Raw genomic sequence first — 13,809 nt, forward strand, 5'->3', positions numbered from 1 at the left:
AAGTCAGCGAGTGAGAACTCCGCTAAGAATTGGATCATGTTTTTCGATCGGTTTTCAAATGACTATTTGGTTGCCCGCCACATGGCGGACAGACCTCTGTCTCACTCGCCAAACCTAAAATCTGCGGGTGGCGGGCTCTAATTTTCGTGCCCCGTCCCAGAGCCTTCTCTGTTGCCGCACCCACACTCTGGAACTCACTCCCTCCAAACATCCCTAGTGCTACATCCCTGCACTCCTTCAAATCCCAACTCAAAACCCACCTCTTCACCAAATTTGTAAATGACTGCCTGATTTCCCTCTTTTCTTTTTTCCTTTTGCTTATGTTGTTACGTTGTTCCCTGTTCCCCTTCCCCTAGCTGCCCCCTCCTGTTAAGCACCTTGGGTCTCCTGCAAGGTTTAGGTTTACTTTATTTGTTCAAGGGGGACAGCGTACATTAATTAAAAAAATGTTTAGCGTAAATGCACCCAATTTTTGCCAAAAGGCTAATTTCGATTGGCAGTCCACCTGAACTGAAAGGCGCTATATACATTTATTTTTGCGTTTAACGCTTTATTCTACTGGGCAGTCCAGTAGAGAGAGAGAGAGAGAGAGGTGAAACGGGAGACAGAGTGGGGGGAAGACATTCGACAAATAACGACGGGTTCGGAAATCGAACCCCGGGTCGGCCGTGCCGCGACTCAGCACGTTATGTGGTTTGCCACTGGGGCGCCCTGCGCTATATACATTTAAGATATTATTATTATTATATATTATACAATAAAACAAGAACCAGGGAGGATGGAGGTAGGAAGAGAAAACACGTGACACCACAGCAATATCTCAGCGGAACTTCCCGGTACCTCGGAGCAGCCGTCACCCGTACTGCACGGGTACCGGATCATTTGGGTGGAAGGATACTGACTTCGGTGGTGGTGAATTGGTCTCGCAGGAAGTCCAGGTCCTCCTCTAGTGATTCTAGATTGCGGGACGCCGTGGCTAAGTTCTTCTCTAGGAGCGCCTGGGCTTCGTCGATGTCGTACTCCAGCATCACGTTGGCCTGTGGGGGGGGGGGGGGAGAGACGACGTTATAAATAGTTTTACACACGTGGTTCAACATTTCCCCTTGGTGTGTTCCTTTAAGGACAGAAGTTCGATGAGCAAAACCTGACAGGTTGAGCTAGAGGCATGGTAAACTGTATCAGGGTTCCCACAGACATTGCAAAAAGAAATTCACAGACTTTTAAGTACTTTTCCAAGCACTATTTTTCATTTTCAAGGATGTCACTCGAAGGATACAATTCACTTTTAAATGCTGTTTCTTTCAAGCATCTTCTTGGCCTGCTTGCCAGCTAGAGCATCACACGCGAAGAAATGAGGAAAAGCAGTTGGAGTGCGCGAGACAGCCATCAGATTTGATAAAAAAATATATATATTTCTTGATTCAGAACAATTTTATCATGGATGAACAAAACATTCAATGTGAATGGTTGATTTGCATTAAAAGACTTTTTAAGCACCTTGTTAAAAAATGGGCTGTTTAATTAAGGAATTCCAGGCCTCGACTTTTTTTTGTAAAAAGAATCAAGCACTTTAAGGGGGCTTTCTCATTAGGAAAGGGTGCTCCGCTCCGTCCCTGAGGAGTCTATTCTTTTACCAACGGATTTCCAGTTCTGCGTTCGCGTTCTGCGATCTGATTGGCCACTGAGGTTTCTGGTGCGATCTGATTGGCCAGACGTTTCTGGTCATGTGACATGTGCGCCCAATCGCGTGACGCGCCCATTTCCGCCTCGAACAGCAGCAAACGACCTAACGCCTAGTTTATCACTGGTTAAGCTTAGAGTTTGGAATCAGGGCTGGTGTTCTATCGCCCTGCTCTAAGACAAACTCTAACCTTAACCAACTTCGAAAGAGTGCCTAAGCTTAACCGGTGGCAGAACTTGCCGTTACACGATTGGCGCGACCAGAAACGTCAGTGGCCAATCAGAGCGCAGAATGCGGAACTGGAAATCCGTTGGTAAAAGTATTCAGGCGTCCCTGAATGCGAACTCCCCCCTCTGGTTTGTGTACACACTGCAACCTTGGTTCGCTTCGGGTTTTGTTTACGGTTTGCGTTTTGAGCGTGTAAGCTGCCTAGGCGATGATGTCACACTCGAACGTCAGCACATGAAGAGTTGAACACATGGTGATGGAAACTGGATGCCCGATATAAAGAAACTATTCAAACGAATAACCAATAAATATGAAGTTATCTTTGAAACTCTGTTGTCAAGCCGTGTCAATATAACCCACCCCCTTTCCTCACGAATGGAACTGGTGTCGTGGAGTCCGCTTTGAGCGTTTTCCAGGGTTAGCGGCTAACGCTAGTTAGCTTAGCCTAGTCATGGGATAACTTCGTTAGCAGCTAACGTTAGCCCATTGCTCGCGTCAATTATTATATTGCATGTCATTTAAGGTGCGCGCTGGTCTGTGTCTAATGAAATTACAATTGCATGTCATTGAAGGTCCGCGCTGGTCTGTGTCTATAATGAAATGAGAGGAAAGCTCTGCGCTAAAGCAAGTCTCATCTCAGCCGTGACAACATACTCGATGTTATATAAAAATAATCCTGCGGTCTACTTGAAAATCAGCCTGCGATCTACCGGTCGATCACGGCCGACTGGTTGGGCACCACTGGTCTATAGAAATAAATGCATTCGAACAAGAAAGCAATGTATAGACATAGCAATGGCAAAAAAATTGCCAGACCTAATGCGAGCCAGGGAAGTCTTGGGCTTGTAACGTGGCTTCATCTCGAAGTTTTCATCCACTGAGCCGTGATGCTCAACATGCTTGTTTGGTTGAGGTCTGAACTCGCCAAATTGCCCATAAATATCGTTTTTGTGGGTATTGTCCAGTTGTTGCTGCATGTTTTTATCTGCCCAAAATTCAAGCAAGCATGAAAGCATTACAGTAAGCTTGCACACCACGCCCCGCTCCGTCGTCGATACCACCTATTCCAGCGGTCCAGGTTTGGAGCGAATCAGCGTCCCCGGGGACGGAGCGTTCTCATCACGCGATATTTTGGTGCGATCGCGCTCTGATTCGACCCCGATGGCTGGTGTGAAAGCCCCCTAATAATCCATGGGCCAGAGGCCAAAATTTCACTTGTCGGTGCCTCTCAGGGTGAATAAACGTACATATAATTTTTTCAAAGATCTATGTCTGTAGATGATATTTTGGTATGATAGCCGTTCCAGAGTGGTAGCTTTATCATAATTATCAAGTCATGAAGTATACCCACCCTCTCAGGTAATTGCATTTCAGATGCTGGCGCATATCCTGTTTAGACTCACGTAGAGGACATCTGTCAATGTTTCACAATATTGTGTTTGGTATAATTTTAAAGGGGACTATGTCATCTTTCATTCAAGCTAAGATGTGAATCTTTCTGACCAATATAGAGGTCACTGGAGCTCTTTGAACAGTCAACACAAATTTTTACACGATTTTCGCCCTAAATGATATACTATCTTTTAGCCTTGTGTCATCTAGGAGCAACAGAGACACAAAATACAATATCTACAACACTCAGGACCATAAGGATTCAGGAAATGTATAATATGCCTATACTATTTCATTGTTACAGGTCATTGTGAGCCTTAAATTAGAAGCAGTATTAGGCTCCTAATTAAACTATACAGAACAGCCACTATAGTCTAGATCAGTGGTGCCCAACCAGTCGATCGCGATCGACAGGTAGATCGCGGGCTGATTTCAAGTAGATCTTGATTAATAAAATGTGATTATATATAAAAAAAAAAAAAAAAAAAAATGCTAAATCAACTCTTCCTCTCCTTGTTAACTACAACAAGCAATGCGGTTTGTTATTTAAGATGAGGTCGGACTCGGCACTGACAGATTTGTGTTCATTATGCTGCTTTTATAAAGCCTCAAATGACGGCTTACAATATACAATTTTGGCTGGTAGCTCTCGGGCTAGGTGGTAAATAAAAAAGTAGATCTTGGTTCAAAAAAGGTTGGCCACCCCTGGTCTAGATGGAAACATAGGTCCACCTGCATATGGTGGATTTTTTTCACCACCTGTTTTTTTTATTAATCGTTGAAGTGTCTATTTTAAGATTCTGACAGGTAACAGGTTGGAATAATGTCCCATGGGGTTTATTTTTAACCCTTTATTACACCTATCCTGAACCAAAACCTGAAAAAGAAAAAAGCATAAGTTTTGAAGTTAACAAATTAAAACATTTTCCTAAACAAGTTTGACCCAAGGAATTCAGTACAATTGTTATTTTTAATATTCAAACACATCTTGATTAAATTTCAGGACAGAAAAAGCAAAAAACACTGAAAATAAACACATCACATCTCTATTTTCCCTTTTTACTGAAATGTAGTGCATTGGACGAGATCGATTTAGGTTAATATTGGAAATAATATTGTAATAAAGATAGTCTCCATGCTGTTATGCCCTAAATATTATAGTTTTGCATAAACAATTATATAGAGACAAATTAACACATTTTCCCATGCGATTTTGATCAGTGATTTATTTATTGTTAAGGTTCAAACTATATGTTTTCATATGCACTGGATATCATGGACTGGATATCTTCTTTGTTGACACAACATTCAAGTCTTTTTTTCTATTTGTATTTTGTACCCTAAACTACTAATCATCATCACTAAAACAATTGTCAGTCTATCTCTTCGATCTCCATCTCTTCCTCCGCCTCATAACTCGTACTCTCCATCCTCCTCATCCATGTTATTTTTTGCATAATCTGCCTCCTTATCAAGAGCTTCTTGCTCTTCCGACTCCACTTTCTGGGCCAGTACCTCAACAAGAGAAGGACAGAGAATGGGTCCAACCGTCCAGACAGGTTCTAACACCTCCTCATCCATTGTTTTTCCCTGTCCATACTTTGATCATAGGCTTTGGGCCTCTTGAATATTGGCTGTTCTGCTCTTTTGTAGCAGGCGACTATGAAGTTGGCTCGCTGTACATGTGGGATGAGACAGACCTTGGGGGGAGGCAGGTGTTCAATGTCTCCTTTGGAGTTTGCATCCAGGACTTTATCAGCACCCATCATTTTCTGCAGCATCTTGGCTCACACAGCATCAACTGACTTCATCTAACTATGGCCATCCATAATGCATGTGAAGGACTCCATCTCCTGTTGGAGCTCATCTGTTACCAGCGACAATGCGCCAAGCTGACTAAAAGCCTTCTGGAATCTAGGGTTCTTCTGCAGCTTATTCAACGGATTCACCTGTCTCTTATCTTTTAAAGCGCTGGCACAGTCATCCCCAGAAAAGTCATAGTATCCCAGCAGAGTGCTGCAGTACTCTGAGTCCAGAGACTCAGCCAGTTCGGACACATGTATTAACTTGCAGTGCCAAGGTGCCAGTGCCGTGGTCCAGGTATCTGGAGAGGGTGGTCATGCCATGGTAGATGAGGATCATCAGTATATAGAGGTTGGTCATGCTGACATGGTAGAGGTGGATCATCAGTATCTGGAGAGGTTAGTCATGCTGACATGGTAGAGGAGGATCATCAGTATATAGAGGTTGGTCATGCAGACATGGTAGAGGAGGATCATCAGTGTATGGAGAGGTTGGTCATGCTGGTAGAGGAGGATCATAAGTATATAGAGGTTGGTCAAAGAGTCTCCATCAGCAGACCCCCCCCCCCCCCCCATTAAAATGTGATATCGGTTGATATCGGTATCGGAAATTAAGAGTTGGACAATATCGGTATCGGTAAAAAAGCCAATATCGAGCATCCCTAGTGATAATGCTTTATTTTCGCCGATCGTCAAAACGATCGAAAAACATGATCCAATTCTGAGCGGAGATCTCACTTGCTGAGTTCTGTCTCAGACACACGGAGAGAGCTGCGGCGTCTGCTCCTCCTCCAGCCCCTCCCGGACCCGTGTGTAAACACTAGTCTAGTCTAGTGGGACACTGGGACCTTCGTGAGCTAACGTTAGCTACCGTTACAAAATGACCCAGTCAACTATTCACTTTTAGTTTAATACATGATGAGGCATTGTCTAACGGTATCTAGCCGGCTAGCTACTGATAGCTCCTGATAACAAATGCTCCAGCAATAGTCTAGTACTAGCGTATGATACCTCCGTTAGCTCACGTTAGCTGACGTTAGCTCACTGTTCAAAACTAAATGTCCCATTCAACTAAATAGTTCACTGAGGCGTTGTCTTAAAGGGGAACTATCTTATAAATGGCCTTTTTGAGTGTTTAGCATTGTTTCCTAGCTATGTGAACTTATATTAATATGATCTATGTCTCAAAATTCTCATATTGGCGCATTCTTCCAATTCTCCTCTCACAATATTCACCCTCACTGAACTGAGTCGTTTGAAAATGTGCCTATATGTGATGTCATATAGTCACTGCTGCATGTTAATGTGGCTCCTCAGGCACCTGCACCTGCACCCCAGTCCACATCAGCTCAAAACAGCTCGAGATCTTGAGGTAGAAAAATGCTGTTTTTGAGGACTTGATTAGAAATACAAAACAATGAATAAAAAAAAATATATATATTACAGAGGTGTTCCATAGACTCACAGGAATTGTGTAAAAGTGCCCAAATAGTGAAAGAAATAGTAAAATAGTTCCCCTTTAACGTTATCTAACCGGCTAGCAGTAGCTACAGATAGCTCCTGATATCAATGAATCAATCAATTTAATTATTGTACTATGTTTTTTAACTGAGGGGTTGTATTTTAATGTATGTATTTTAGTGTATTGTAACCTATATTGATTCCTACTGTGTTTTAATTATTGTACTATGTTTTAATTATTGTTGTGCTCATGTCACCTGCCCCAGAGACTACAGTTGAAAATTAGCCAACTTGGCTAAACTGGCATATTTACAGTCAAATGTTCCTTAATATGCACTGTCTCTGTATTTTAAACCAATAAATACAAATGTATTATAACAGTGATTCGATGCGTATTCGAGCCCCGGCTTGCATCGCAGTCACAAACGGGGCTAGCTGAGGGAGTAGGGTATATCTGCAGAGCCGCAGATATACCCTGCTGAGGGCATGCTGAATGTGATTTGACCAAAGCAGAGTATACACACAGACAGTGGAGATAGCGAGCATTTTGACTTGTGGCTATGTCTCGCAGATAATACAACTACAAGTATAATTATATAATATATATATTTTATAAAAAAATAAAAAAATTTATATAATTTTTTTAAATTTTTAAATTTGTTTTAATCAAAAACGATCGCTATCGGATCGGTATCGGCCGATATGGCTCAAGACAATCGGTGATCGGTATCGGTGGCAAAAAACGTGATCGGGGCATCCCTAATGATTAGTAGTTTAGGGTACAAAATACAAATAGAAAAAAAGACTTGAATGTTGTGTCAACAAAGAAGTTCTGTTTCGTTAAGGCTTCGCTCAGCACCAGTAGCACTGTACTTCACTTCGTGTACATACACTGAATAAAAAAAATTCACCATGTACCTTTACATCCCCATATTCGTCTGACCACACCCCCTTCCGCTTACCTTCATAAGCAGGTGTGTGGTCACCTACTCGCCTCCTTCTTCACTTTCACCACAAGGAAGTGCCTCGGTAGATCCCCACTTGACGAGGTTGTTAGCTGAAGAAAGTTGAGACGTGTTTACATTGTGCTTATTTTTTTTCCTTCTCTCATATATATTCGATAGAAAAACCTAAGTCATAATGTCTACTCCGGAGGGTCGTGTTCGCAGCGCTAGTCTCCACCAGCGATTCTCCATTTCCGCCTCCGCCGTACGTCCTGGAGCGGGGCTGTTGCCTCTCTCGTGGTTGACAGCCACGCCCGGTAGGCGTCCGATGGGTAGTTCGCCTCTCCCAAGGAGCTGGTGCACCGGTGCCGTCGCCTATGCGATGGCCTGGTTCTGGCTCTGGTTCCTCTGTTTCCGAGGAATCGTCCGCTGTTGGGCGGCCGGTTCCTTTGGTTCCAGGGGATTTGAGACGCAAACTTTTTGCGTCGGCTCGCTCCCGTCGCAAGATGGTGGCTTGCAGATGCGAACGGCCAGGGTTTGGTGAGTTGCTGGAGCCCAGTGAGGATGCGTCGGTCTCTACATGCCCGATGGAAACAGAGGATTACATGATAGAGGCGGACGGGTTCTTATTTGAAGGCCCGGTGGAGACAGGAATCCCGCCCATCCAGGTAACACTGGAGGGGGGTGAGATGTCTCCTTGGGGCGCCTTGTTTGAAGACGTTGGGGAAGAACCTCTGACTCGTCGGCGGGATGCCCTGCTATCAGCCACATCGGAGTGTGGCTCCTTGACCAGTAGCAGCCTGCTGTATGTGAGGGATGCGGGCTCGGTGGAGGAAAGTCTGCGGGCTTTGTTCCCCGAGCTCATGGCGGTGGCGGCAGTCGCAAACGGCGTGCCGCTGCCGCAGCCACTGCCTGTTCCTGTCCCTGATGATCTCATAGGTCATTTATGGCAGCGTCGCCCGGTGAGAGGGGTGGACGTTGTCTATCCATTCTTCCCCTCAATGGGGGCCTATGTTCGTCAGGGCCAGGTGGTGTCCCACATCATAGGCCTCACCCCCGCCTACGTACAAGTTACGCGGGTGGCGGGTTTGGTCGACGGTATGAGAGGGCGTGCCACGGCTTGATAGGCCGATGGCCGCGCTACTCTGTCCGGAGGTGGTGTGGGAGCCGTTACGGAAGCCGGTTCCTCAAGGGAAATCGGCTAGGCGGTTGGCTTACTGGAGCGACCAGTCATTTATCGCCGGAACACAATCTCTAGCTGCTGCGTCTAACATCGCACAGCTGGCAAGATTCATGTCCGGGATATTGACGGGCGGCATGGAGCTGAGTGATGTACAACATGACCAGCTCTCCCAGGCGGCAGGAGCTGTCCTGCATCTGACTCAGCTGCAGGCCATAGCCGCTGGGAAAGTGGCGAATCTGAACCAGCGCCACCTTTGGCTGGAGCAGGCGCGTGTGCCGGAGAAGAAGAGGCTTCCACTTCTGACGGCACCCCTCTCCGACGCTGGACTGTTCGGGAAGGCCCTACAGTTGATGACCTCTACCTGTAGAGAAATGCAGGAGGAGCGCTCCGTGCTTCAACCTCATTTTCCCCCTCCCGATGTTGCCGGTGGGGTCAGACGGCTGCCACGACGTCGAGCGTCTTCCGCCGTGACTGCTGCTACCACCACCGCCACTGCTGGTCCTTCAAGGAAGAAGGCCAGGAGGAGAGAGAGCGCCGCCGCTACAGCCGACCCATCTACGCCCGGAGGTGACGGTAGGGACCGTCGAGACCAGCCGCAGATTGCTTACAGTCCCTCCGGGGCTCCACGGGGTGGCAAATCCCGAGCGGCTCGTGGCGGCAGGCGCCGCTAGACAGTGACTTTTTCCCCCTGTGGTCCCCTGTTTTTCCCTTCCCGGCCCAAACATATTATGATTTTGTTCAAAAATAAAGAGTCCCCTCTAAAGGGGGACTGTATTTTTTGTTAACAAACTGTGTTTATTCACCAAACATATGATGGGGTTGCAAAGTGTGAATCTTCACTAGTATGGGTTGATAGGAGGGTTACATTCATGTTAAGAGCTTTAAGCAAGGTCTGCAGCCTACGCTCTGTTGAAAAAGGGTTTTTTCTGCCTCGGCCTGAGTCTCCACATAAGGTAGAGGTTTCTTGTATGTTCTGTTGCTTGCACGAGTAATGTTGAGCTACAACACCGTTGTGTTGGTTGCAGTAATGCTCGTATGAACACGTACCACGGCTCAGCCGTTCTCGCTCTCTCTATCAGTGTTTTTCTATGTTCAACATGGATGCGGGTGTAGGACTCACACACACGCGCGACTTGGTTTTGTTGTAAACCCTGTTCACAGTTGACTGTGGTTAGCATGCATTGTATTAGCTTGCGCTATTCATTAGCATTGCTATTAAAGGTGTCGTGTGCTAAAGTTGTTGCTGTGTGCAAGGGAAGGGCTTGTGAGGGGGTACCGGATAAACCCCTCCTTCCCTCTTCTGATTGGTCAGGGGGTTTATTCATCTCTTGTTGGTCCAGTCAGGGCCAAGTCGTTAGGTGACTTGGCAGGGAGGGGGGGGGGGGGGAAAGGGTTCCCTAAACTCTGCTCCTATTACACAGGTGTTGAGTATTGGGTTTCCCCCCGTCATAGCACACGTCATTACGCACGTTGCTATTTGACGATGGCTTCCGTGAGTTAGGCCGTATGACTGTTGTTGTCAAAGTGTCGGGATAGAGCGTGGGTTCCACTACGCTCGATATGTGTAACTTGAGTCGGTTGGTCACATGACTCAAGATTGCCATGGCTTTTTCACTCTATGACTCACGTGGGAAGCCTCCCTGAGGAGCTCCGTCTAATCCTCTGTGGTGGGGGTGACTGGATATAAAAATGTAAACAGTTTTATCCTCAGCTGTGTCAAATGGGGTTCATACAGTCGGTGCTTCTTTTCTTTTTTAATAAAAGAGTGTGGAGTATAGGAAGCACCACACCACTCTTGTCGTTTCTCCCAGGCGCCTTGAGGATTCAATGAAGGGTCTACATTAGCCTGTTCATTGATGTGGTTGTGTCCCGACGCATGCATGGTGCTAGCTCGGGGTGTTTCTGATGGGAATCATGCGGGTAGCTAGTACGCCTTGGTTGCTTGTGGTTAAAACAGCGTTTTTATAAAGCAACTGGGATGGAGGGTTTGTCCTCTTCCGAGAACCTGTTACTGGTTCTCGACGGGTTCTCGTTCATGTCTGGGGGATGTTAACGGAATAAGATCTGAACATAGGTAGAGGGGTCTCACGCCCTTGGGGTGGGCCACCGAGCACGGTTCACACCGGCCCGTCTGGGTGGCACCCTCTTTTCATGTTTTTGATCGACGCGGATATCTGTCCCTTCTCACGGAGTAGGCTGGTCGGCGTGGTTAGGGCACGGGACTGGTTCTGGTCACGCTGGTCCAGGTCAGTTAACCCGTTGTCCGCCGGGGATGCAGATCTGCTGTTCTGGTACCCTGAGGGACTTAGGCTTTTTTCGGGGGGGAAAATGCCGGGTCGGCCCGGGGTGTCACAAGGTTAGGCGTTATGGAGACCCTTGTTGGGTACTCTTTTGTACCTGGCACTATCTTAAGGGGCTGGTTCTCTTTTCTTCGCTCCTCTCTCACGCATGGCGGAGAGAGGGCTGTTGGGGTGGTCTTCTGGACCTCCTCTGGTAACCCTGTGTGCTTCCCGAGCCGCCGGGCCCGGTCCGAAGTAAAGTTTCGTTGATACCGTAGACCTGGGATAACCCTTTTTCTTGAGGGGTTATAGGAACAACCACCGCATTGGTACCAAGGGGGTGGTTGATTCCCTGGTGTGTTGGAGCAGAGTCAACTCCCGGGTTACCCGGTTGAGTGTGCCCCTGCACGTTCATGACGTCTGCCAATCATGTCAGCCTTCTCTGCCTCAACCCCTCTGGGTGGGTTTTTTTTTTAATGGAGGCTTTGTCATGGTGATCAACAACGCCGGCATGCGCCCCTTCCGCCGGGGGGCTGTTTTCAGCTGACTCCTTTGGCGCCTGTCTCATCCACAGTGCTCCAAGCTCAGGTTACAGCCTGCTGCCTGGTTTCCCCGGTGCGCTGCCTGCTTCCGTTGGTTAACTTTTGAGTGCTTACGGCCATGCTGACTGCCTGTGTTTCAGAGTCAGTGTGCCAGGCGGTGTGCTATTGGGGGGAAAGGGCCCGCTCTTGGAGGGGCCCTATCCGAATACACTGGCGATGTGGGGGGCGGTGTCACTATGTGACCACCTGGTGGGGTCTTGATGCCTGGCATCATTGACCTCTCCAGGCCCCCTTTTTCCGGGGGATCCAGTCCCTTCAGTGGGACTGGGTCTTCCTTCGCGCTCCGCTGCTACGGCCTTGCCACGGGGTTGGGGTTGCTCTTGACCCCGTGATTTTGGGGGCAGTAATGAGGTTGTTCCTTCCGTTCGTTCCCTGGTGGCATGCGGGTTGTGCGTGTGTGTAGTCGTGGGGTCAAGCCACGGTCTGCTCACCCTGTGCGTTGAGTTGCTCGAGTTCCTCTTCGCCTGGTCGGATCCGTCGCCCTCCCGTAAGCCTCCACTAGGGAGGGTGTCCTCCATTAGGGAGGGTCGGGGGGGCTCGGTCCTCCCCGGTCTGATGGTTGTGGGGGGCCTCAGCGTGGTGTATTTGTCGGGCTAAGGCTCCCGCTCAGCCCCCGTTGTGCTACTGGTGCTGAGCGAAGCCTTAACGAAACAGAACGTAAGGTTATGAATATAACCAAGTTCTGTGAGTTATGGTGCGCTCAGCACCAGGACGCCGCTGCTGCCCTTGATCTCGCCTTGTGGTGAAAGTTTGGGAAGGAGGCGAGTAGGTGACCACACACCTGCTTATGAAGGTAAGCGGAAGGGGGTGTGGTCAGACGAATATGGGGATGTAAAGGTACATTGTGGAATTTTTTTATTCAGTGTATGTACACGAAGTGAAGTACAGTGCTACTGGTGCTGAGCGCACCATAACTCACAGAACTTGGTTATATTCATAACCTTACGATATCCAGTCCATGATATCCAGTGCATATGAAAACATATAGTTTGAACCTTGAAATCACTGATCAAAATCGCATGGGAAAATGTGTTAATTTGTTTCTATATAATTGTTTATGCAAAACTATAATATTTAGGGCATAACAGCATGGAGACAATCTTTATTACAATATTATTTCCAATATTAACCTAAATCGATCTCGTCCAATGCACTACATTTCAGTAAAAAGGGAAAATAGAGATGTGATATACGATTTTTTTCAGCGTTTTTTGCTTTTTCTGTCCTGAAATTTAATCAAGATGTGTTTGAATCTTAAAAATAACAATTGTACTGAATTCCTTGGGTCAAACTTGTTTGGGAAAATGTTTTAATTTGTGTCTATATGTTGTTAACTTCAAAAGTTATGCTGTTTTCTTTTTCTTATTTTTCAGGTTTTGGTTCAGGATAGGTATAATATAGGGTTAAAAATAGGGATGCTCGATATTGGCTTTTTTACCGATACCGATATAACGATATTGTCCAACTCTTAATTTCCGATACCGATATCAACCAATACCGATATATGCAGGGTTCCCCCCCCCCAAAAAACGGAACAATTTCAGGTAATTAACATTACATATATCTTGTTGTGGAATTAACAACATTATGCATACTTTTGACAATAAATAAAATCAGAATTTGTTCTTACTTGCTTGCCTGGGTAAATAAACGTTATAGAAATGTAAAAGAAATAATAATAATAATAATTTCACTAATTTTTTTTGAAAACAGATACCGATATTTTCCGATATGACATTTTAATGCCAATATCGGCCGATAATATCGGTAGGCCGATAATAACGGACATCCCTAGTTAAAAATAAACCCCATGGGACATTATTCCAACCCGTTACCTGTCAGAATCTTAAAATAGACACTTCAAGGATTAATAAAAAACAGGTGGTGAAAAAAATCCACCCTATGCAGGTGGACCTATGTTTCCATTATAGACTATAGTGTCTGTTCTGTATAGTTTAATAGGAGCCTAAGGGCTTGTGTCCATAGCGGACGTTTTTTTCAAGGCGGACCGCTTTGAAAAAAAAGAATAAAAGCTCAGAGCATTTTCCTGGGTCTCGCGGCTCCGCCCCTTCCTCGATGTTGATTACCTTGATGAGCGAGCTCCTTTCCAAAAGTTGAACTAGTTTCAACTTTATGCGCTGGGAGCGCTCCGCCCAAAAAACGCTGCCGCCGAGAGCTCATAAACGCGAGGCGCGGCGCTGGGAAGAGGAGCGCGCCTGTAGCATAGAAATGAATGA

The 13,809-nt window shown here is 46.4% G+C and overlaps 1 protein-coding gene across 1 annotated transcript in view; it reads right to left on the reverse strand.

Moving 5' to 3' along the window:
* Nucleotides 1-878: 878 nt before the first annotated feature.
* vbp1 (von Hippel-Lindau binding protein 1) overlaps nucleotides 879-13,809 on the reverse strand; it is a gene marked incomplete at its 3' end in the record, with an annotated part of 29,926 nt that continues 16,995 nt past the window's right edge. The window contains exon 5 of the mRNA XM_084312107.1: nucleotides 879-1,037. Within this exon, the coding sequence (XP_084168233.1) occupies nucleotides 879-1,037 (159 nt within the window). The remainder of the gene's footprint in view (nucleotides 1,038-13,809) is intronic.

Source organism: Notolepis coatsorum (genome assembly GCF_963971535.1).
Source record: "Notolepis coatsorum genome assembly, chromosome: 4".
Classification (NCBI taxonomy): domain Eukaryota; kingdom Metazoa; phylum Chordata; class Actinopteri; order Aulopiformes; family Paralepididae; genus Notolepis; species Notolepis coatsorum.